The sequence below is a fragment of the Ictalurus punctatus genome, chromosome 1 (assembly GCF_001660625.3).
Source record: "Ictalurus punctatus breed USDA103 chromosome 1, Coco_2.0, whole genome shotgun sequence".
Classification (NCBI taxonomy): Eukaryota; Metazoa; Chordata; class Actinopteri; order Siluriformes; family Ictaluridae; genus Ictalurus; species Ictalurus punctatus.
In genome coordinates this window covers 28,169,957-28,195,116 of record NC_030416.2, presented here as the reverse complement: position 1 = coordinate 28,195,116, position 25,160 = coordinate 28,169,957, and the positions used below count along the sequence as shown (strand labels likewise).

Genomic DNA, 25,160 nt, shown 5'->3' with positions numbered 1-25,160 from the left:
TTTTTAAACCTGTTACTGTTGAAAAGCACTGACATTGAAGTCTCCTTTCAAAAAACAAATCAGTTTATTATTAGGCTTCAATGTGCGTTCTATATTACAAGTTCCTGTAAATGAGTTGTTACAATAGAAATGATAATGTATTAGAGTGCATTAATTATAAACCTGTAATTTGCCTTGGATATGGCACTAATGCTAGAGCTGCTGTTGTAGAAAATTAATGAATTAATACCTCCTGACCAATCAGAATTGAGAATTCAGCAGCACTGTAGTATAAACAGTGTTAACTCAAGTATTGCTTTCAAGAAGTAAAGTACTTTTTTTATTACATCTTTTGATGATATAATATTTCAAAATGTTATTCATTTGTGATAACTAATCAAATAAACCCATTTCTTGATGGCTGACCCAGACTTGTGGTCCCTAAATGCTGTTTCATATTATTTGAATGTCAGTGCCATTTCAGCTTTGTTTCATCATTCTGTCACTCTTCTTGTCTGAATTCAGACTGTGAGGGTGGACAGCAGGAGTGGCCTTGTGGGAAGCTGTGCCCTCGGTCATGTGAAGATCTCCATGGTGACACTGAGTGTATAGACACATCAGGGTGCAGTCCAACCTGTGGTTGCCCAGGTGACATGGTTCTGCAGGATGGAGTCTGTGTGGAGAGAGAGGAGTGCCGGTGTAAATTCCACAACAGCACTTCTGGTGAGAAAAGCATGCTAGGGTGGAATCATTTCTATGTGCTTTATTATTATACTGTATACCTTTATTGTGGTTAAAAGATTTATGATTTTGACAGTAGCTCCAGGTGATATGATTTTTTCCCGGGGGAAAAAAACTGTGTTTGAATTCATTCCCTATTCAACATGTAGTGCACTATTTGAGGTGCAGCCATGTTGCAGTGCACTTATTTCTGCACTAAGTATCACTATGTATAGTGATTATTTAGCTTGAATTTCTCTTGACAGAATAAACACTGAAGCAGACAACTTCATGTATTAATAGAATTATTTTTAAATGTTAGTTAAGACCAGAAAATCAACATACTTCTTAGTGGTGTATTTAGTACAGAAAACTGTGTTAGTTGTGTGTGTGTTTTTTTTTTTTTAAGTTGCTAGGTACAGTCATTTGTAACATCTAAGGGAGCAATTTCAGACAGAACTAAAGAATCGCAAAGTATTTGATAAAAAAAAAAAAAAAGTAAATAAACCTTTACAAATCTTTGAAATCCCACCAGCATGCTTCCCTACAATTCTCCCTTGTAAAAGCTTAAGACATTTCTAAAATATTAATTGGGCATCTTTCTGTATTCCCCATAATCCAGCAGATTTAAATATCACAAACACAGCATGGGAGTGGCCAGGCATAAGAGACTGGCAATATGCAAATTCAGGAGAGAACATCATCACAGACTGCAGCAACTGGTAACCTCATCCTTCTGCAATGTTATAGATATTTAATATTTACAGTCTAAATAAGACTTTTCTCTTATTGAGAGTGAAGTTTTGATATTTAAAAGGCTGATACATCATTCTGATATATTGTGCATTGGGATTGTCATTATTTTTTATTTTATTTTATACAGCACGTGTGAAGCTGGTGTCTTGCACTGTGACTCAATTCCTGGTTGTATTGTTGATGGTGGGTGGAGCCAATGGGGACCATGGTCAGAGTGTTCAGCCCTCTGTGGGGGTGGAGTGACGCTGCGGATTCGTCAGTGTAATAACCCCGCCCCTCAGGGAGGTGGGAGAGAGTGCAGTGGTGGTGCTGACCAGCAAAAGGAGTGTAACCGTGATGCCTGCACAGGTGTGTAAGCTTCCACTGATCACTGGCACATTTCACTGTGTTCAGCCCATTTCAGATGAGTAAGGTCTTAACGATTGGTCACAAATGGTTTCTTTGTCATTCAGTTCAATTTAGTTTGATCAATAAATATTTTGAGGTATATCGGGAGTCAGTAAGTAAGGAAGAAAGCATGATGAGGAATGATGATATAGGGAAATACTCAAAGACAGGGTGCACTGCAAGAAATGACATCTTACCAAGTGAAAATATCTTGAATATTGTCAAATTTATCTAGCATTTCCTATTATAAGATTGTCATACACCAAATATAAGACTATTAAACTTATTTTGAGACATTTTTACTCATGTTAAGCTTTACATTTTCTTATTCCATTAGCAGATAATTTTACACCATTCTAGAAATAAATGCTTAAAATGAGCAGAATTTTTTGCCAATGGAATCAGATAATGTCAAACTTAAAATGAGTAACAATGTCTCAAAATGTTTAATAAGCTTATATTTGTTGTATGCTAATCTTATAATAGGAAATACTAGATACATTTGACTGTATTCAGGATATTTTCACTTGGTAAGATGTTAGATTTTGCAGTGTGTTGTGATGCTCCAGTGTGGATCGTTTTCTTAAAACACCATGTCTCGAGGTGTTTTCTTTCATTTTTACTGTTGCAGTTTGCCAGCAGTTACACATTTTCATTTATTCACAAAATATACATCATACGTTTGTATTCGATTATAGTTACTTGTATTCGATTATAGTTTTAATGTTGTGGCTTTTCCCTGAAAGAAGTTCGTGCCTGTTATCTCTTACATTTAACATCTATAAACATATTATTCTCACCAGCATTGTGAAGTTAATAAGACAAACACAGTGCAGTGTTACCTCTGACTGTTACAATGTGATGACACTGGAGACTCCTTCCAAAACTGCAAAAGAAATACAGAAATCTTCACCATAACAACATTTGGACATTTACATATAAATCTATTTATGTACAGTGTCTGCCATACAAGTCCCTATAAAAGTTGTTACTATAGAAACAGTAGTGTATTTGAATGAGCACATTAATATAAACCCATGATTTGCCTTGTAGCCAACACTACTGTCAGAGCTACTGTTATAGAATATTATAGAAAACACCTTCACCTTCGGGCCATAATCAAGCAGTGTATTCACATGTATTCAAGTGTATTCACATGTGCACTAATAGTCCAATTACCTGATTCCAGGTTATGATTGGTTGGCAGCACTCTATGATTATATTAAACTGGATTAACGCTAATACTGTATTCCATATAATCTGATAAAGACACCTTAATTCTTGTCCAATAATCAGATTATTCAGTGTATGCATACCATTAATCTGATATTTGTTCTTTATCGTCATGCGTAGATAGAACCAAGTACAGAAAGAGGTGGCTTAAATAACAGCATTATGTTCAATTTGCGACCATAATAAATATTTACCATGCAAGTATTTTAAATGAAATTTATTGTAGTCATCATATAACATCTATAACTGTGCTTCTCAGACTCTGGGATGTGGTACGACTGGTCGGCATGGTCCATGTGTTCTGTCACCTGTGGAGGAGGAGTACAGAGACGCACCCGTTCCTGCCGCACTCCTCCATGCAACGGGATGACACGCCAGAGCAAGACCTGCAACACACAAGTGTGTCTGGGTAAGTTACACACTGCATTATTACACAACCTGCACTTAAGGGACAGGGACAGTGAATATGAGAAGGCTTTTTTTGGCCGTAGATGTCAATAATATGGAGTTATTTGCTGACCTGGTTTTATCATTATAAAAATGATATCTCAGGAATCACCAGGAACCATACAAGAAGAGTGCAGGATAGATTGTTAGCATTTGCAAAACTCTATTAAATTAAATGGCTACTTATTTCATTGCCATGAGATGTGGGATTGGATTTTTTAAAATAGCTGTATTTTCAAGTCTTGAGTTTATACCTTGTAGAGCCTCTGTAATGGAACTTACAGGGTTTCAGGTAAATGCAGTATTGCAGAGATCCAGGAATGCCATAGGGAAGGGAAGTTATCTCCTATAGACTATACATGACCTTGAACATGCAGGAACGGATGGTTAAATGGAGAGTTTTACAGTTTTTGTGGAAACTCACGCTGGATTAAAGAATGTCTGAGGGGATGAGATCATTATGGATAAGGGATGAGCTCATTATGCATAAAGCTTCAACTAAAGCCATCAACAGTTTTGTGCCTGTCTGCATCTCTTTTCCGAAAGACTAAAGGGGAGATAATTCTACAAAGTAACAAGGTCAATGGTATCTGGAGACTTGTGTCTGGTGTTTAATTAAAGATGCTCCCCATCAGAGTGGGGTTAATGAAGCACAACCAAACGTTCTGCGTTGTTTTTTTCCACAATGGTGGAAATTACAACCCACTATTATCACCATACGTTATTATACTTATTATTCATTGAGTTCTAAATGCCTGTTTGATTGGTGATTGAATCAAATTGAATCGATTTAATCCAAACCTCAAAAACTCAAAAACAAAGCACAAAAACAAGCTAGAGTTCGAATAACAACTAGCAACTTTGAGTTAATGTGATCTGACAGTAGAAAGTTCAGGAATAAAAGTGCTATGTATAATATGCTTGTTCTTTATACATACAGTGAGGGAAAAAAGTATTTGATCCCCTGCTGATTTTGTACGTTTGCCCACTGACAAAGAAATGATCAGTCTATAATTTTAATGTTAGATTTAGTTGAACAGTGAGAGACAGAATAACAACAAAAAAATCCAGAAAAACGCATGTCAAAAATGTTATAAATTCATTTGCATTTTAATGAGGGAAATATGTATTTGACCCCTCTGCAAAACATGACTTAGTACTTAGTGGCAAAACCCTTGTTGGCAATCACAGAGGTCAGACATTTCTTGTAGTTGGCCACCAGGTTTGCACACATCTCAGGAGGGATTTTGTCCCACTCCTCTTTGCAGATCTTCTCCAAGTCATTAAGGTTTCGAGGCTGACGTTTGGCAACTCGAACCTTCAGCTCCCTCCACAGATTTTCTATGGGATTAAGGTCTGGAGACTGGCTAGACCACTCCAGGACCTTAATGTGCTTCTATTTGAGCCACTCCTTTGTTGCCTTGGCCGTGTGTTTTGGGTCATTGTCATGCTGGAATACCCATCCACGACTCATTTTCAATGCCCTGGCTGAGGGAAGGAGGTTCTCACCCGAGATTTGACGGTACATGGCCCTGTCCATCGTCCCTTTGATGCGGTGAAGTTGTCCTGTCCCCTTAGCAGAAAAACACCCCCAAAGCATAATGTTTCCACCTCCATGTTTGACGGAGGGGATGGTGTTCTTGGGGTCATAGGCAGCATTCCTCCTCCTCCAAACACGGCAAGTTGAGTTGATGCCAAAGAGCTCCATTTTGGTCTCATCTGACCACAACACTTTCACCCAGTTGTCCTCTGAATCATTCAGATGTTCATTGGCAAACTTCAGACGGGCATGTATATGTGCTTTCTTGAGCAGGGGGACCTTGCGGGCGCTGCAGGATTTCAGTCCTTCACGGCGTAGTGTGTTACCAATTGTTTTCTTGGTGACTATGGTCCCAGCTGCCTTGAGATCATTGAGAAGATCCTCCCGTGTAGTTCTGGGCTGATTCCTCACTGTTCTCATGATCATTGCAACTCCACGAGGTGAGATCTTGCATGGAGCCCCAGGCTGAGGGAGATTGACAGTTCTTTTGTGTTTCTTCCATTTGCGAATAATTGCACCAACTGTTGTCACCTTCTCACCAAGCTGCTTGGCAATGGTCTTGTAGCCCTTTCTAGACTTGTGTAGGTCTACAATCTTGTCCCTGACATCCTTGGAGAGCTCTTTGGTCTTGGCCATGGTGGAGAGTTTGGAATCTGATTGATTGATTGCTTCTGTGGACAGGTGTCTTTTATACAGGTAACAAGCTGAGATTAGGAGTACTCCCTTTAAGAGTGTGCTCCTAATCTCAGCTCGTTACCAGTATAAAAGACACCTGGAAGCCAGAAATCTTTCTGATTGAGAGGGGGTCAAATACTTATTTCCCTCATTAAAATGCAAATCAATTTATAACATTTTTGACATACGTTTTTCTGTATTTTCTTGTTGTTATTCTGTCTCTCATTGTTCAAATAAATCTACCATTAAAATTATAGACTGATCATTTCTTTGTCAGCGGGCAAAAGTACAAAATCAGCAGGGGATCAAATACTTTTTTCCCTCACTGTATAAAGTGGTGAGAACATTATTGTATACATTTGATTAATGATTCTAACATTTGTATTGTTCGTAAAATGAATGTGGACAAGGATCTGTAGAGTTGATCCCTATCCCTGAGAATACACTGTCTCGTGGCAAAACAGACTTACTTTAAAGCTCAAATCCATGAAAATCAGCCATTCATGTCTTACGGGGTTCTGTAATTAAGTAGTTATATTCGTCTGCTCCCACACTGAGGCAGAGGTGTGTTTGCAATTGTGATTAAACTCTCCCATAAGAGCAGCAGTGTCTGGCTTCGAGATGTGCCTAATCATCCAGCCTATTGTGAAGGCCTCCCAGGTTGGCCTGCTGAAACACCCAGCTATCCAATGTTCTCATTTAAAAGTGAAATGTCTCCATTTCACAGCTGGGTGTCTTTGCTCATTTTTTCAGAAATTCGGATGAGCTGTTTCTGGAGACCTGCTGTGAAAAAAGCTACGAATTCTCAGAGTTAAGCTCTTGCATAGAAAATAAGATTAATAAGAAATATTGCACCAAGGTCTAATGAAAGGACAAATGTTGTTCATTTGCAGTGTACACTGTCATTCCACAGGAGAATGTGCGTATGCAAAGAGTGTAGTACCAACATTAGATATTAGAATCCATTTATATAGGATTTTCTGTATCTTTTGTGCATGGTGTATCATGGTGTGTGTGTGTGTGTGTGTGTGTGTGTGTGTGTGTGTGTGTGTGTGTGTGTGTGTGTGTGTGTGTATCAGAGGTGGGCTGCCCTCCAGGTCGTTTATACCGGGAGTGTGAGAGAGGCGAGGGCTGTCCATTCAGCTGTGCTCAGCTCAGTGGGCTTGAAGGCTGTTACTCCGAGGGCTGTGAGGAGGGATGTCACTGTCCTCTCAACACCTACCAGCACCATGGAGACTGCCTACAGGTCACATGACTTGACACATAACACATAACTGCTGAAATGGATGTGTGAATATATAGTATCTAGTAGTAGTAACCCAATGAAGTTAGACTTGTGGAATGATTGTGAAGACGTTTGTCATGCAATAAAACATATTGAGGATATTACCACAAGTCCAGTTGCCTTGATTTACCAGGAAGACTTGTAGCTGAGTGTGCATAAGCAAGGTGTGGAGACCCTTTATCCTGTTTATTTGTGCATCACTGTTTTGAAGGTTCTTCCTGGGCTATATCACATACATTAAAATCCATTAATATAGGCACCATTTGATAAATTAGGGGGGTGGAAAAGACATCACACACAGTGATTCGATTTTTTCATTTGAACAACTAGGCAAACTGCTTAGTTTTTGTCTAACAAATGTTCTCTCAAAAATATGTAGCAAAATTATGTGCACCCCAAAGACTATTTAACACCTTATAGTCCCAGCTTATTACTTAATTATGCAACTTGAAGCATACTATTCACCATCTGCTATGAACTACAGTGAACACAATAGGAAAAAATACAGTATGTAGGTACAAGACTGAGAAATGTAAGCCTGCAATCACCAATAGTCCTAGTATTTTAAGTATTTAAAAAAACAACTTGCCTTTGAACATTTACTGTTACATTGAGTGTTCAAACGCAATATATAATAGCAATTATTTATGAGAGTTATTCCAAATTATCCATTGCATTCAAGTTATTTGCACAAGGTAGCAGATATTTAATTGTGTTTAATTTGTGTATGATGCTTTGGATAAATAGTGGTTGATAATCCCGTGTCTCATGTATAGGAGTGTCCATGCCTAGTGGACAGTGAACTCTTGACCTCACTTCAGAGAGTATCTGTGACCCCAGAGATAACCGCAGACCTCTACAACATTACCATAGGAACAGAGCTTAGGTCTGGAGAAGAGCTGATGCATGAGTGTAGCTCTTGGTAAGAGGTGTTTTGTTTTTTAACCTTTCTTCATGTATATTAGTTAAAATAGTGCCATATTTTTAAACTACTCACAGCAATGGGGAAAGAACCACCTTACCCAAGGCTCATTTTCAGTACCATTTTGTATCCCATGAACCTGCAGAGCCAGTGTAGTTGATTACACATGTACATTACATATAGAAAGCATAAAATCTCTGCTTGTCATATTCTGTAATTATTTGTGTAGGAGTCTGGGAAAACTCTTTGCGTGTTGCTAAAGCTGAGTTCTGGCAGTCGAATTTAAGAAACATATTTCATCAAAATGACTTTGCACGCTTGCATAGGCTATCTTTCTGCAATGATGACTGTAAGGTCAGGAGCCAGATTAACAAACACAGTCAGTCTGTTGAAAGATGTCTCAAACCTTGCTAGCTACGTGCGAGTTCCTTACTCTGTGAATGTCAGGCTTTGATCAAGTTGTTGGATTGGCATAAGGCTAGTGCAGTTTAGTGTGAAATTAAATACTGGCAGTGGAAATGTCTGCAGAGCTTCTGCAGTGCAGTCAGAATTGAAGCTTTACATTTAATTGTATCCTTTTTCACTTTTGAGGGTAAGCAGGCTTTAAAATGATTAAACTTGTGATAGAGATACATGTAAAAGAGAAACGTTTTTCAGTTCAGAAAATCCTGTAGATTTCTCTGGCCAACACACATGTTAAATACTGGTCAACAATGCCTGGCTTATATCTGAAACATTGCCCATTACCTAGAAACTGAGCCTGGTTTGTAAGTATAATCTCCATCTTTTTGGACTTCCCTCTCAGTTTGTGTGAGCACGGCCTCTGGAACTGCTCTCTAGTGCCATGTCCTCGTGATGGTGGTCTGAGTCCTTGGGGTCCCTGGGGTCCCTGTTCACTCAGCTGTGGGGGTTTGGGGCAGAAAGTGCGCAATAGGAGCTGCACTAATCCAAGCCCTGCTTATGGAGGTCAAGACTGTGTGGAAGACCTGCAGGAGACAGCATATTGCCTGACCCCAGACTGCCCAGGTGAACGTCCTCCCTTCGTCTTTTTGAAGCCTGATTTCCCATTCCATACTTTGTTTTGGTAATTTCATAGTAATTATGCTGTGCAACATGCATTCTAATTGTTAAAATAATCCTCAAACTGTCATCTCAAGTGTCATATCAGTCTAATTTATAATCACACTCTATTTGCAGTGGATGTGCTTCCTACAAGCAAACCTCCCCTATCAGGTAATCATTCAGTCACAAAATGAATACTATAAACTGTAGTGCATAAAGTGTGTATCATTTTTATTGCGTTCCCACCCACTTATTAATATTCAGTGTTGCATCCTTAAGGAGCTGATAGGCTAAATGCAAATAAACTTTTCTGGCCAAACCTCACTTGAATGGAAGAGGATGAAAGAATATCAAAAAGGAATTAACTTCTTGTAGCAGTTACTTTGTGTTGAATTGATTTAGTCAGCTTGCAGTATGAGCCAGTACAAAACAAGATGATAGGTCTTTTCTTTCTAGGGGAAAAATACACAAAAACTAAATAGAGGAAATAATTCCTTAATTTATTCATCATCAGCACCCGTTAGCCTGGTCAGGGACATGCTGAGTCTTGAACTAATGCTGAATCTTGACCCTAGGGTCAGATTAAAGTAGCCAGTCCACCTACTGGCATGTTTTGGGGAATGGGAATAAACCAGAGAACCTGGAGGAAACCCACGCAGACACAGGGAAAACATAGGATACTCCACACAGACTGTAACCCAATCTCAGGATGGAAAACTGCAGCTGTGATGTAGCAATGCTAAAATAGAGGAATTGATGATTATTGTATAGCAGTCACTATATAACACTTTCAAGTCAAATGTTATCATGCACAGTTGCAAAATACAATCTGAACAGTATTTAACATTAGTTTAAGCTAACCCTAAGCCTAACCCTATCCCCTAAGCCTAACCCTAGGTTTAAAAATAAACAAAATTCTCACTAACCTTTATTGTGACATTGAGCCGTTTCCTGCACCCCCCCCCCCCCCCCCCCCCCCCCTCTCTCTCGGCTGACTTTAGATGAGGACTTGGGTTTCTCCCAGTGGACACCATGGAGTTCCTGTTCTAAATCCTGCAATGAAGCAGGTCACCCTGCACTCAAGTTTCGGCAGAGAAAATGTATCAGTGCACCATGCACAGGACAAAACAGACAGCAGAAAGTCTGCAATCTCCCTCAGTGTCCTGGTAAACATGCAGTTACTACCCACACTCTAATCCTCAAATTCTAGCCACAGTCATGTAGTATTCATCTACTATTACCTTTCAGCTCAGCCAATAAATAGAATTAACTTTAGAAGTGTATAATATTAGTTAATGCCATCTTTCTTGTATAAGTCATGGATAGCTCTGTGACTTTAATCCAGATGACGATTTGTCAATCCAGACTGCATGTTAAACTTTATTTAACCTTCCAAGCTCCCAGTGACTCAGTAAACAGATATCCTGACTTGTAAATAAGCTCTTGTCTACATTTGTACTGGAAACACTATTGAACTCACCTGGCTTTGTTGTTGTTGTTTGGGAGATGGTGGAGTGTGTGTGGATGAGGCATGTTCCCATAGAAACTGCTCGTGGACGGAGTGGGGAGAGTGGAGTGTGTGTTCACGCTCTTGTGGCGTTGGTCAGCAGCAGCGTGTCCGCAGCTTCATCGCCCCCGGGATTAACGGAACTTGGTGTTCAGGGATCATCGAAGGCAACGTGGAGAACCGCTTCTGCAACATCCGCGCTTGCCGTGGTGAGAATTCAATATCTCACTACTGTTTTATGTAGAGATTTAAGTGTTTTAAGTACTGTATGTGCTAACGAAAAGTGTTTTGTGTACATGTAAGAACCTTATCCTGCTTAAAGTTAGCAGTTAGTTATAACACCAGATGTAAGTTTTCCCCCTGCTTTTAATAAAATTGAGATATTTTCCTATTTTTTGTATCATTGGGTAGATGTGTATACCATAAGCACAGTCCATTACTAAAGCAAAAGACAGTATCTGCCATTATTATGTCCAGTTTTGTCAAAATTTCATATTTCTGCTTGTCGCCAGGTAATACTTTTTAGTGGATTAAAAATAACCTTACTATTAGCCATCTTGGGTGTAATTTACCCTGTGACAATATATCTAACTGTTCTTTGCTACTCCTCCTCAAATGTTCATAGAATATTCATCAAACTTTAATCAGATCATGTGTCAAGATGCAATGATTTAAAGCTGTTTTTTGTAAAAGTGGAGAAAACGGTTTGCTTGAATGCTGAGAGATATAGTTAGACAAACTGGTTAGAAATGGTTAGTGAAATATAGAGCAATAGTGATCAGATGTGGAGTAAATGTACTGTAAATCTAAATGAATGTAAATATAAAAATAGTTATAGTTTGTAATTGCATTAAGAAATGTGCCCAAATGATAAGATGTGGCCAAAAGATCGACTGGTTTCCGTTTCATATCGTAGTGTCTAAAGCGTGTGTTTTAAATGAAACCCTTACAGCTCTTTCTGTTTTGTCTCTTCTCAGTGGATGGGAGTTGGTCTCGCTGGAGTCCGTGGTCACACTGTGATAAGTCATGTGGGGGTGGTCGCTCTATTCGTACTCGTTCCTGCTCCAGCCCTCCACCCAAAAATGGGGGACTCAAATGTCTCGGAGAGAAGAACCAGGTCAAACCATGCAACACCAAACCATGTGGTATGCTTCGCTAATGCATTGATTAGGATGTATAGGCTTTAAGGTTTCTTGTGGTGGATGAGAAGAAAATTTTAAATGAACACTTGTTACAGACCAGTGTACAGGAGTTGGAGGAGGCACAGTTTTATGCAGATGTTTTTGTATGTATATAGACAACACCCAAAATGCAGTCTATTGTGTGGAGGTATTGTTTACTCTATTTCTACATTCCAGATGAGCGTGGATGCCCACTGGGTCAGGAGTTTGTGCCCTGTGCCAATGAGTGCCCTCAGGATTGCACTGACCTACAGCAAGACATTCAGTGCCAGGACAATGCTGAGTGCCAGCCAGGCTGCCGCTGTCCTCAGGGTAAGGGACCAGGGATAAGATGACCTGACACTTACATATATTAATATGATATTAGCATATCCTTCAATATGAAATGTATATATTTCATTGGCACTTATAACATGATATTAGTATATTTAAAGAGATATGAGTTTTACTGTGGAGATAGGTGCACAGTAATTATCATGCATTACTAAGGTAAAAGACAGTACCTGGCAGCTTGTCCAGTTTTATCAAAATGTTATATTAGTTGTTTTTGCCATGTAATTATGTTTAATGTGGCAAGATTATTTTACTTACTTACTCTATTAACCAACAAAATCCCCATGTTTAATTATTTAACTGCTATTTTTTGCTTGATATCAAGAAAACTTGGAAGTGTTTTGCGCTGTTATATTATATATACAGTATGTACTTGTTTTTTTTGCTGCTGCTCCTCAAAATGATATATAATCTTCATCAAACCTGATTTGGATGATATGTAGAATGAGACTGACAAAATATATTCAGTCAGTCCACAATACTGTATACTACAGTGTATAGGGTGCTGTAGTTTATGTGAAAAGGGACAACTGTATGCGTACCAAATTTAATATGCATGTGCAATACATAACTTTATGCTAGTCTTCCCATTTTTATGCATGTATCTCAATAGGAGCCGCTATAAGTAAGGAATAAAACACACCAAGGTGTGCTGCTATTTAATCGATGAAGGTGCAGTAATCTGTTTTGAAGACTTTTATGTGTCAGAAAACTTACAGCTTTACCTTGACTGTTATAAAGCTCTAACACTGAAGATTCCCTCTATAAAATCCAACTAAATTATTATTTACAAAAAACTTCACCAAATCAACACTTTTTAGCCCATCATATGGGTTGTCCTCTTTATAGGTCCCTATGTAAATTGTTCTAAAAAATACCATATTAGAATGATTGCGATGATATAAACCAGGCCTTGATGGCCTTGATTCTCATATACAAGACCTTGTCTGGATCAGCACGCCCCTACCTCAACACTCTCCCGAAGGTTTAGTAGTGCCTACTCAGCGAGGCACGAGGTCCCTTTCCAGAATCTTCACACTAACTGTCCCTCAGTGGTGGAATGAACTTCCAACCTCAATCCGGACCACAGAATCTGTCACTATCTTCAAAAAACAGCTAAATACCCACCTCTTCTGTGAGCACGTAACTAACCCTAAAAATGCCAACCCCAGGTTGTATTTCCTCATTTGTAAGTCACACTGGATAAAAGTGTCTGCTAAATGAATAAATGTAAATGTAACTGTAAACCAGAACCTTATCTCCTTGTGCTTCTTGCCTGATTTCCCACTGAAGCTAAGCAGGGTTGAGCCTGGCCAGTACTTGGCTGGGAGCCATCCTGCGGAAAGCTAAGGGTGCTGCTGGAAGTGGTATTAGTGAGGCCAGCAGGTGATGCTAACCCTGTGGTCTGTGTGGGGCCTAATACCCCAGTATAGTGACAGGGACACTATACTGTAAAAACAGCACTGTCTTTTGAATGACATTAAACCGAGGTCCTGACTCTCTGTGGTCATTAAAAATCCCAGGACACTTATCGTAAAAGAGTAGGGGTATAACCCCGGTGTCCTGGCGAAATTCCCCTATTGGCCCTTTTCTATCATGGCCCCCTAATGATCCCCATCTCTGAAGTGGCTACATCACTCTTTCCTCTCCACTAACAACTGGTGTGTGGTGGGCGTACTGGCGCACTATGGCTTCCGTCACATCATCCAGGTAGATGCTACACACTATTGGTTCTTTAGGAGCCCCCCCCCCCCCCCCCACCCCATACTATATAAAGCGTTTTGAGTGTCTAGAAAAGCGCTATATAAATGTAACTCTAACTAACTAATTAAACCTTGCACCCAGAAACTATTATAGTACTATTATACTGTGCTATAATACAGTATACTGTAAGTAGTACTATTACTCTGCTCTTATAGATAATCAACACCTTCTGCCCAATCAGATTCAAGAATGCAACAGTGCTGTGGTATAACATTAAAATATCGTTTTCTCATGAATATTTTTATAGCTGTTGTAATTATGCAATTATACCACTTTAAAGCAGGCGATTGACAGGATTAGCATTATCCTCCTTTGTCCTTATTACATATGTTTGTATGTAGGTGAGCTAAAGCAGGATGGGGTGTGTGTGAAGCTGTGGCAGTGTGACTGCATAGATGCACTTGGGCAAAGCTGGACCGCAGGCAGTCAGCACCAAGTTGACTGCAACAACTGCAGCTGCGCAGATGGAGTTCTCTCCTGCACCAACCTCACCTGTGCAGGAAATAGAAGTTGCTCCTGGAGCTCGTGGTCCAGCTGGGCCTCCTGCAGTGTTACCTGTGGGGCAGGACAGAGAACACGTTTCAGGTGAGGTGTTACAGAGGGAGAGTTGGGACTGGAGTCTAATGAAGGAAAGATAAGATGAAGGAAAGCTGTATAACTTGCATAGATTAGAAGGTGGTGATGGACAGAGAGGGAATGGGGCAGATACTGAAAATGGATAGATGGACAAATGCTGAGAAATGCACTGTCATTCCAGGTCACTGATTCCCGAGACCCCAGATGATGACTGTCAGTTCGATGATGTTCAACACAAGCCATGTGACCCAGGTCTTTGCCCACCGCTGTGTCTCCATGGCAACCAGTCGTTGTCTGTTGGTGACACATGGTTAGAAGGGGAATGTAAACAATGGTGAGTTATAAACATCTGCCTACATTAATACATATAACTTGGTTTGCAGATTTTCCCAATTAGAATTTGATATGATGTGAATAATAGCACCCTGTACATAAATGCTGTATATGATGCATACACATGCAAAGCGTGCGTACACAAGCATTCTGTGTTATGTGCTATATGATACTAGTTGTTTTTGTATTCATGTTTTTGTATTCAGCACATGTATTCCTGAAGGAGAATACTGCCAGGATATTTACTGTCGAGGTAGGTACAGCCTGAAAAATAAATTAATGACTTAAAGGCATCTCAAAAACTGCATAACAAAATTCCCAGTTACATAAAAACCTGTAGTTCCACAATAATGACTAAAATAATAATCATGATTATTTTGCTCAATAATGAATTTACATGTTATTTATATATTTATCATAATTAAAAAAAAAAACAATTCATCACTTTATATCAATTAAAAGCTTCTTCTTTTGCATAGTACATGAAAATCCTGAATTCTTTTTTAGTCACAGTAATTTAGTGTAAAATGAATGTGTAAATATTAAATATAAACACAGTTAGATTTAAAATAAATAAATAAATATATGTCTTTCTTAGTCAAAGCCAACATACTCCTGATGCTCATAATGCTGTAAGTGCTATTTTCCCCCATTATTTTGTAAATAAGGATGCTAAGACAGCTTTTTATCTTCTCAGTGGATGGAGGCTGGACTCCATGGTCTGTCTGGTCTGACTGTTCTGTGACGTGTGGTCAAGGAAATCAGATCCGGACTCGGGCCTGTATCAACCCTCCACCACGAAACAATGGGACACACTGTCCCGGGGCAGAGAGAGAGATGCAGCACTGCCACGTTGCTCCCTGTCTCGGTAATAAAGTCTTTTTTACATGTGCTGTATTGAACTCAGGACTGCTCACCTACAGTCAGCTTCTAATATCCGAGTCCACTATAAAGACATGTTTTTATTTCATCAGTTAAAAAATCAATACAAGTTTCCAGATATTTCTTTTAAATGGATAATACATGTATACACCGATTGCAAAGATGTAATATTATCATCTCTCACTGATTAACACCTGATATTGACTCAGTTACTACGGTTCTCTACTCTGTGTACAGTATTTTTTAATCCTTCCCACGCTAAGTTAATAAGAACACACTTTTTTATTTAGTTTGAAACTGTGTTACCTTTTAATAATTAAAGACAGTTCTTATGAGTGGATTCATATTTTTGGAGCACACTTTACATCTTGGCTTGTTCTGGATGGTTATAACGCTACATTCTGGCAATGTCTGTTATTAAAACTGCTATATGTATTTTTCTCATATTTTATGGTAACAAAGTGACTTCTGATGCTGAGTAATATCCTGATCACGTGCTTTTGTCTCAGATGACCTGTGTCCATGGTCCAGCTGGTCTTCATGCTCACGGAGCTGTGGTGCAGGTGTGGTGTCCAGGCGTAGGCATTGTTTGTGTGAAGAGACAGGTGATCATGCTTGTCCCGTTTCCACGGACACAGAAAGACAAAGTGAGGAGACTCGCCTGTGCTACAAGAGGCCGTGCCCAGGTGAGTTAGCACTGTGGCTGACGCCAAATATGGTGTACGACCAGAAGAAAGTAGTTCATACTGACAATGGGAAGGTCTCAAATAGATATCATAAAGCTTGCCTTGTGTTCATCCCAGTACACTTATTCATTCACAGTATACTCCTACTGAACAACCTTTTGACACACATAATTGTGTTTGACTTTACACTTCTACATTTGTATAGAGGATGAGTCTGGTTCCTCTCAAGGTTTCTTCCTCATGTCATCTCAGGATGTTTTTCCTTGACACTGTCACCTCTGACTTGATTATTAGGGATCTAAATCTACATCCAGATTTCTGTAAAGCTGCTTAGTGGCAATGTCTATTGTTAAACCTGCTACAGAAATAAAATTGAATTGAATTGTATTAAACCACAAAATACAATTTTGTAACATTATATTGTTCATATGCTGTATAAGGTTGCACTACCATTAAGCACTTTCTGGTAGTGCTAGATTGATCGATCGACCTATCTATCTATCTATCTATCTATCTATCTATCTATCTATCTATCTAATCCATGAGTGATCACCACCATTTGTTCTGCTACAATTTGTGTGTGTGTGAATGGTTAATGTATTAATTAACTCGTGAAGGTAAACCAAATCGAATATGCTCTATAAGAAAGAATATGAATTAATTGTGCATAATTTCATGTTTTTGCTGCATACACAAACATCACTGGATGGTGCTGGTTTACTTTCATAATTTACACTGATCCACAGCGACATCTAAGACTAAAACACCAGATAATAATTGTATAGAACACTGTTTTTTAATGTTAATAGATAATAGCCTCTGCTAAATCAATAAATGTTACTGTATTAATTTCACACTTGTGGGCAAAGGAGCAGTTTCCTGGGCCCAACCCACCAGAGCATGTAGTAAAATTATTGGTGTTTATTTTTCATGCGTTTTTTTACATTCGATAAGGAGGATCAGTGAAATTAGTGATCCAGAACCATCCAATGATGTTTGTGTACGCAGCTGCATATGTTCATATTTGTTCATATTAATGTTCATATGTAAGTAAGTCCTAATACAGGTATTAGTGCATGATTATTCATGTACTGTTGTAAAGTGTACACTTTGTAAAGTGTAACCATTTTTATTTTCACAGTTTTGTTGTGTTCAAAGCTACAGCTACACCTATTACAGACAATATTATATAAAGAAAAAAAAAAGAAGTGCTGTGTATAATGATAGCAAAAACCTTAGCCCAATTAACATGGAGGAGTTATATCGGAAAGTCAACTGTCCAACCAGCTTCACAGACCTGAAACTATTGCTTTAATTTCTTGAGACATCCATTGCCAAGTAGTGAACAGAACAGAAGGGTTAAGTACAAATACGAGTTAATATCATTCCCATACCAATTTGAGCTAGCAAATGAATGTATCTAATGTATCTAATGTACCTAATGAATGTTGAACATGTTTAAGGTGGTAAATGGTAAATGGTCTGCACTTATATAACACTTTGTTAACCTTAGCAGTTCCAAAGCGTTTTACACTGGTTCTCATTCACCTAACAATTATGTACTAACATGTACTTAAGGGGGTCGTTATTCACACATGAATTCATAAGACTCACGTCATAGTTAAGGTTAGCGCTTCATTAGTTTACAATTAGTACATGGCTTAACTCATCATTACTTCATATTTCAGTAAGTATTACCTCAGGTATTAGTGCATGATTATTCATGTACTGTTATTGTAAAGTGTTACAATAAAAAAGGTCATTTTGCCACATAACACTGAAAAGTTTATTATGGAACTACTCAAATTAAATCATGTCATGGAGGGTTTTTTTTTTTGTAGTACAGTGTAAGTTAAAAACAATAAGGAAAGGTGTTTAATGTTTATTATTATTATTATTATTATTATTATTATTATTATTATTATTGACGTGTTTATGCTCTCCTCTTTCTCTTTTTCACCCTGTCACAGACTGTCCCATGTCTGAGTGGAGTGAGTGGACAGTGTGTTCCTGTGTATCTCAGTGGCAGCAGCGCTATCGTGTGCCTCTGTCTTCGGCCACTAGGGGGCAGCATTGCATAGAGATTGAGAAGCAGAGCAGAGCCTGCAAACCTCAAGACTGCCAGGGTGAGCCTACTGCTGTGTTTGTGTGTGTGTGTGTGTGTGTGTGTGTGTGTGTGTGTGTGTGTGTGTGTGGTCCAAATGAAAGTTAAGGTCACTAAAATTTTCCTTTTTTCTACTTTATATCTCACCTTATTGTCTATATGGAGAGATAAATATATCTAGTGTGTAACCTTTACTATCAAAAGTATTTGTCCTTCTCCTGTGTGGTGTGTGTACCTTAGAATGTATGGAACCGTTCCAACCGGACTGTGGTTCTCCATGTGAGAAGCAGTGTGCATTGCAAGGGCAGTTGGATGCATGCGTGGGGCAGTCGGGGTGTACAGACGGCTGCTACTGCCCTCAGGTCAGCATAACCTTCTACACCTTATAAGTAAGAGGAACAGCCACAAGACTCATTACATTGCCAAGCTGCCTCTTTAAATCTGCAAGATTTAAAGTGCTGACCTGCAAAAAGACTGTTTTTCTCAGTCTTTCTGAGTTTCTCAAAGGAAAAACTCTAGAGTTTCTCTCGAACAGTTATATCTGTAGAATGTGTGCATCAAATATTTTGATGCGTGTTTCTGTAATGAGGGAGGGAAAAGCTCATACACCTGAAAATCACTTATAAAGTCAGTCGTTGAAGCAGTCGCAGATATTTGTTAAGCTCTAAGGCTATAAGTTAAGCTCTAAATCTGTATCATTCGCCTTTTCATAAACTGAGCTGTTTTGAACTGCTATGACTTAATTTGCTTTGGTTTTGAATTTACACTGCATGGTTGCATATTCATTCATTTATTCATCCATTCATTCGTTCGTTTGTTCATTCATTCGTTCGTTCAATGTAAATAAAATCTCCATGGCAAAAAAGCGAATTCAATTGAACTAGAATTGAGCATGGGCCAATAGAAAAAAAGATGGTAGGTTGTGGTCTTCCACCTACTGACATGTTTAGAAGATGGCATAGCGCTTCTAATGATCAGCACAAAGTGACTTTATAGAAATCCAGAGATTTGGATACTAATGAATAAACCAAAGGTAACAGTGGGGGGAAAAACTCCTTGAGATGACATAAGGAAGAAACCTTGAGAGGAACCAGGGATTAAATTGATTACAGTATGTAGTAGGGCTGAAGGACTTGAGTCCAGGCTCCAGATGTTGTCTGTATTGACCTGGATTTTTCTCAGACTTATTGGCATCTGTACTTGGGCATTGGTTATTAAATATGGTTTTGGTTTCAAACAAGAGTTTGTAAAAGATAATGTTCTTATTGTCTTTTGACAAGAAGTAATTCATTATTTTATAAAACAGCCTAATCATTGGCACAGTGCACTGGTACAAATTCTTGGCCTTGAAATAGTTGGGCCTTGACTCATTTGGATTCAATCTCTTCTTGGCCTCAACCACCTTAACACTTGGCCGTGACTTGATCTGGTCTTGGACTTGATAGTGGTGGTCATGACAACAGCTCTAGTGTATAGCTGTATAGTTAAGGTAAAGAGTAAAGATGTCCCTATGTGTGTTTAAAGGATGTTCAGTATGAGCACATTGTGAACAAGAGTCCTGGAAAATGCATATTTTCAATTTGATACATTTTTATTTTGGAGTTCAACAACCACCCTTCAACAACTACTCCCTTTCTTTCCTCAGTAGAAATCACACACATAGTAGTTAGAGAGTAGGTTGAAAAATTGTGGAATATTTCTTTTAACTGAAGTATATAACCTCACATTTTCAAAGATTATAAGGGTGGTGTCAGCCTGTCAACCCCACTGAGTTATTTTTACCATGACACATGGCAGGGTAATTATTGTAAACATGAAGAGTATTTTTCTTAAATCCATATTCCAGAATACAGCTTAAGATTTATTATTTTGCTTGCTGGTATTAGCTTATTAAATCATCATCAAGCTTTTTCAGAACTCCATGTCCCTCTGGATGCCTACAGGGTCTACTGCAACAGAATGGGACGTGTGTGCCTGCAGAACAGTGTGGCTGTGTTCACCTCATCCAGCGGGACACAGGCTCACCTGTCCCTGTCACTATCCCACAGGGTGGAGTGCTCAATATAGGCTGCAGGACATGGTAAGACCATCCACACTCAGCTTTTACTTCACTTGTCCTTTAATTCAAAGGCTCAAGAGAAAAACGTGGAAGATTATATATTTGGACATTTTCCTGTATTTCAGTTTATGCCATAATGGGTCTTTGCAGTGTGATTCTCAAGAATGTGAAGGTATAAAAAATGAAATGTATTTTAAAATAATAAGGCTTGGACTTACTATGAATCTTTCAAGAGAAACGTTTGTTACTCACACACTTTATCATTCTTTTAGTGTCACTCAGTGAGTGGTCAGAGTGGACCCCCTGTTCTCCGTGTGTTCGTACCTCCTGTCTCCTCCACTCTGACTCTGCCATGACTGATTGTGAAGATGTCAGTGCAGGTCTAGGAATGCTTGAAACAGCTCTGGTGTCAGTGCAGAGGCGCTACCGAACATGTCTGGATGTGGACTCTGGGTTACCTGTCAGTGAGAGGGGGGGGGAGTGCTCCAAACCCCTGCAGGAGGAGAGGATCTGCCCCCAACCCGATGTCTGCATAGGTGATCATCACTCACAGTACTCATATTACTGAAATATCATGAGTGTCAACTTAAAGGAATACTCCAGCATTTCCCCGACCAACACATCCGCACCTTTTTTTGTGATTATGGCGGACAAAAATTTCGTCTAGAGATGGCACAATACCACTTTTTCATTTCAGAAAACAATTCTGATACTGATCGATACCGATCAATGCCCAAAATCTTTGCTTCAAAATGATATAATCCCTGTGTACTGAATATAGTTTTATCCAACTATCTTTCAAACACTGGACCCATACAATAAATGGCTGTTCTGGTTTTGTGGCATCCATGCAAACCCACACAACAACTCCCTCTGAGAAATTAATCCCATCTCTGAAAGAATGAAAGAAATGATGGAAAATGCCTTTGACAACAGAATTCAGGAAATGTGTGGCAGTTTGGAGAAACCAGACTCACTGGATGTTACTGTGGCCAAAAAAAGAGAAAACATTTAAAACTAGTTTTGGGCCAAAATTGGATTTTTCTGCCTATATTTTTATTTCCTTATCCTGCACTCATCATAAGTAAGTTTTTGATGAAGTAGGTTTTCTGTTTTTTTTCTTTTCCTTTTTTTTGTTGGTGCAGGGAAAATTCTTTTTCAGATGAAAATGAGATGAAATGGGAGAATATACTAGAATGTTCCTTCAATTTGTGGCCCCAGTAGCAAAAGGAACCACAGTATAAACTGCTACAGTAATTTTGGCAAGATTTTACAAAGTCTATTCACAGAGACGGACATGATAGGGAAAAATAACTTGACCTCATGTTAAAATTCTGTGTCAGGGGCTTATATGAAAAATATGCTTTGTCCTATGAGGGCATTACGATAAACTTTTAGACTCTCCATGCTCAACTGTGTGACATTGATGTTTTGTCATCTGCAGACCCATGTCAGTGGAGTGTGTGGGGGACGTGGAGTGTGTGTCAGGAGCCATGTAGTGGAGGATTCCGCCAGCGTGAGCGAACAGCCCTGGCAACAACCCTCGGACCACAATGTACAAGACGGCAGAGCCAATCACAGGCCTGCAACACCGGCCTCTGTCCAAGTACTGTATGCACATACACACATACACACACGCATGCTGTACATGGTATGATAACAGGCGAAAGGATGTGTGTACATTAATTTAATTGTGCATATGCGTTAACATACACACAGATGCCAAACACCAAGGTTATTGTTCTATTGAACTGAAATGTGTATGATTTTACTGATACTCCGTGTCTGCTCTCAGGTGAGCGCTGTGAAGACAGAGGGCGGGTCTACGAGGCGTCCTGTGCCAATCAGTGTCCTCGTAGCTGTGCTGACCGTTGGGAGCATGTGCAGTGTCTGCAGGGAGTCTGTCACCCAGGTACAACCAACATGTCATTACAGTAACACTAAGAAAAGTTTACTTATTCACTGTGTTAAAAAGAAATTCAAAACATTTTATACATTTCAGAACATGTTAAAAAAGTAACAACGTACACGTAAAGATTTTTTTTTGTTACCCATACTGTAGTGAAGTGACAATTTCTAAATGGTAAATGGTCTGCACTTATATAGCGCTTTTATCCAAAGCGCTTTACACTGTGTCTCATTCACCCATTCACATACACACTCACACACCAATGGTAGCAGAGCTGCCATGCAAGGTGCTAACTTGCCATCGGGAGCAACTTGGTTGGTCAGTGTCTTGCCCAAGGACACTTCAGCATGTGGAGTCATGTCGAAATCGAACCGCCAACCCTACGATTAGTGGACAACCCGTTCTACCGTCTGAACCACAGCCACCCCATTTTTATATGCTTTAATTATTTTTATTAATGTGTCTGCAGGTTGTAGGTGTCCTGACGGTTGGTTGCTACAGGACAGGGAGTGTGTGAGAGTGTCAGCATGTCGCTGTGGGCTTCCGACAGAGAACAGCACACTCGAGCTTACACCTGGACAGAATGTCACAATCGAGTGTAACACCTGGTGAGAGCATACACATAGACATACACACAAATGGGTTTAAATGTGACATATTGTAATGTTGTAATATTGTATTCCACTGTGAAGATGCTAGTAAACAATACTACTACAGAAGATTGAGTATAAAATTAACCTAGCACCAAATTTTTTCATCACAAATAAGTGCAACTTTGAATTTGAAACTAAAATGTTTAATGTTTAATGTTTTCAGTGTGTGTGTGAATGGGTCACTGGTGTGTACGGACCGAACCTGCCCCGTGTATGGCGCATGGGGTTCCTGGAGTGAGTGCTCGGTGTCATGTGGGACAGGACGAAGGACACGAACCCGTCCCTGCACACACACACCTGACGGCCCTAGCTGCGGAGAGACCTTTCAGAGCCAAAACTGCACTCTGCTTGCATGTCCAGGTTTGCTTAAATATATAAAGAATGTAGTTGTCATGAGTTCTCACCCACCCAATTAAAAAAAAAAATCCACAGACTATCTTATGATTGCAGCGGTAGTGTATATAATGTAACAAATAAGGTCACATTTATATTTAAATATTTGATTTGTTCCTGAATGGATAGGCCCTGTTGGTATTGGATACCTTTTTTTTGCTTCAATAAATAACATTATCATTTAAAAACGCTTAGATTTTTTTTTAATTTCCGAAACAACTTAGTATAAGATATACACAAAAATAGAAGAAATCAGGACACGTACGTTTTCACAGCACTGTGGATGATTTGAACAATTTCATGTTGAGATTATGTAAACAAGCCAGCCCTTTACTTATATCATGTTCATAGTTATTAAATCATTCAATGAAGGCCTTTTCATGATAGATTTACTTCATGAAAGATTTGACTAAGTGTTGAATTTTAGGCTGAAGTTCTGCTCTGATTCAGTGTTGTGTGCTGTTAGCTGACTGTGTGCTGAGTGAGTGGTCCTCCTGGAGTGAGTGCAGCGCCTCCTGTGGTGGAGGAGTGTCACTGCGCAGGAAGACTATTCTACAGAAGGCTGCGCCTGGAGGAAAGGCCTGCTCGACTCCTATCGAGCAGCACACTGCCTGCCACACCAACAGCTGCCTGCCTGGTGAGAAGAATATGCATACATTTATTCTCTCTAATAATGATGCACGACATATACACACACACACACACACAGACATGTGCACATCATCATCATTATCATCACCATCATTGTCCCATGTTCCCTTGACTTACTGAGTCGTTAATTCATTTATTTATTAATTTATTCATTCATTCATCTTCATTAATTATTTTATCCTGGTCAAGGTTGTGGTGGACCCGGAGCCTATCCCGGGAACACTGTGCATGATGCAGCATACAACTCGGATGGGACGCAAATCCATCACAGGGCTGAATTTGATATTTTAGATTAACTCTGGTCAATGTAACTTTTATTCATGTTCTTTTAAAGATGAGAAACTCCTATAAAAAAAAATTCAATACTTTCACCACAACTAGACAAACACACACACACATACACACACACACACGCGCACACACACACATACACGCCTTGAAAATGAGATTCTAATACTTGTTGTAGATGCTTACAGTATGTTTATGCTCATATTTCTTCTGAGCTGCATAAAAGACAGCCTTACTAATCTCATATTTATAACGGGCCTGCTTCATTTTTATGGAAGCTTGCATCACCGGAGAATAGTGCCATTCTAGCAGATGTCAAGATCTCTCCTTAAAGGTAAATCATAGCGTTCAGATAAAAATTGGGTTGGCAGCTTTTCAAAAAGGAAATCTGTTATCAGTGACACGATATTCCTCCAACAAGACCATTAAATACAAATTATAATAGTGGTAGAGTGTGAAAAGATTCCTGAGTAGATCTGAGTAGAAATGGACTTAAACAGATAACTTAGCCACAATCTTGGCTTATTAGTATACACACTACCTCTGACGTTTGGCTTAGTCTGCTAATTTATATTTCATGAGCCTGTTTCTGATTTACAATCATGGGTCAGCCTTTGATAACCCTATTCGCCTGTGTGTTTGACCTTCCTGACTGTAGAAAAGCCCCAATAAAGTGACTTTTATCCAGCGCTCTATCTCATATCTTAGACAAATTAGGTCTTCAGCTCCTGTCATCTTCATAAATTGTAGTGGAGTCTAACAGACCCTGATTTGACAAGCCAATTTTAAAGCTGTATGATAAAAAATGAATGTTTTCTCAAGAGTAATAGGGGGA

The 25,160-nt window shown here is 39.2% G+C and overlaps 1 protein-coding gene across 1 annotated transcript in view; it reads left to right on the top strand.

The window, feature by feature from the left end:
- sspo (SCO-spondin) overlaps positions 1-25,160 on the top strand; it is a 103,169-nt gene that overhangs the window by 62,457 nt on the left and 15,552 nt on the right. Inside the window, exons 71-97 of the mRNA XM_047158090.2 lie at positions 505-702; positions 1,322-1,421; positions 1,583-1,803; positions 3,335-3,484; positions 6,817-6,983; positions 7,799-7,944; positions 8,750-8,970; positions 9,142-9,177; positions 10,008-10,172; positions 10,513-10,722; positions 11,491-11,658; positions 11,872-12,006; positions 14,133-14,376; positions 14,549-14,701; positions 14,907-14,953; positions 15,398-15,568; positions 16,092-16,268; positions 18,239-18,394; positions 18,613-18,734; positions 20,316-20,452; positions 20,557-20,603; positions 20,704-20,967; positions 21,876-22,037; positions 22,227-22,343; positions 22,810-22,948; positions 23,157-23,353; positions 23,853-24,023. Coding sequence (XP_047014046.2) covers positions 505-702; positions 1,322-1,421; positions 1,583-1,803; positions 3,335-3,484; positions 6,817-6,983; positions 7,799-7,944; positions 8,750-8,970; positions 9,142-9,177; positions 10,008-10,172; positions 10,513-10,722; positions 11,491-11,658; positions 11,872-12,006; positions 14,133-14,376; positions 14,549-14,701; positions 14,907-14,953; positions 15,398-15,568; positions 16,092-16,268; positions 18,239-18,394; positions 18,613-18,734; positions 20,316-20,452; positions 20,557-20,603; positions 20,704-20,967; positions 21,876-22,037; positions 22,227-22,343; positions 22,810-22,948; positions 23,157-23,353; positions 23,853-24,023 — 4,221 coding nt within the window. The remainder of the gene's footprint in view (positions 1-504; positions 703-1,321; positions 1,422-1,582; positions 1,804-3,334; positions 3,485-6,816; positions 6,984-7,798; positions 7,945-8,749; positions 8,971-9,141; positions 9,178-10,007; positions 10,173-10,512; positions 10,723-11,490; positions 11,659-11,871; positions 12,007-14,132; positions 14,377-14,548; positions 14,702-14,906; positions 14,954-15,397; positions 15,569-16,091; positions 16,269-18,238; positions 18,395-18,612; positions 18,735-20,315; positions 20,453-20,556; positions 20,604-20,703; positions 20,968-21,875; positions 22,038-22,226; positions 22,344-22,809; positions 22,949-23,156; positions 23,354-23,852; positions 24,024-25,160) is intronic.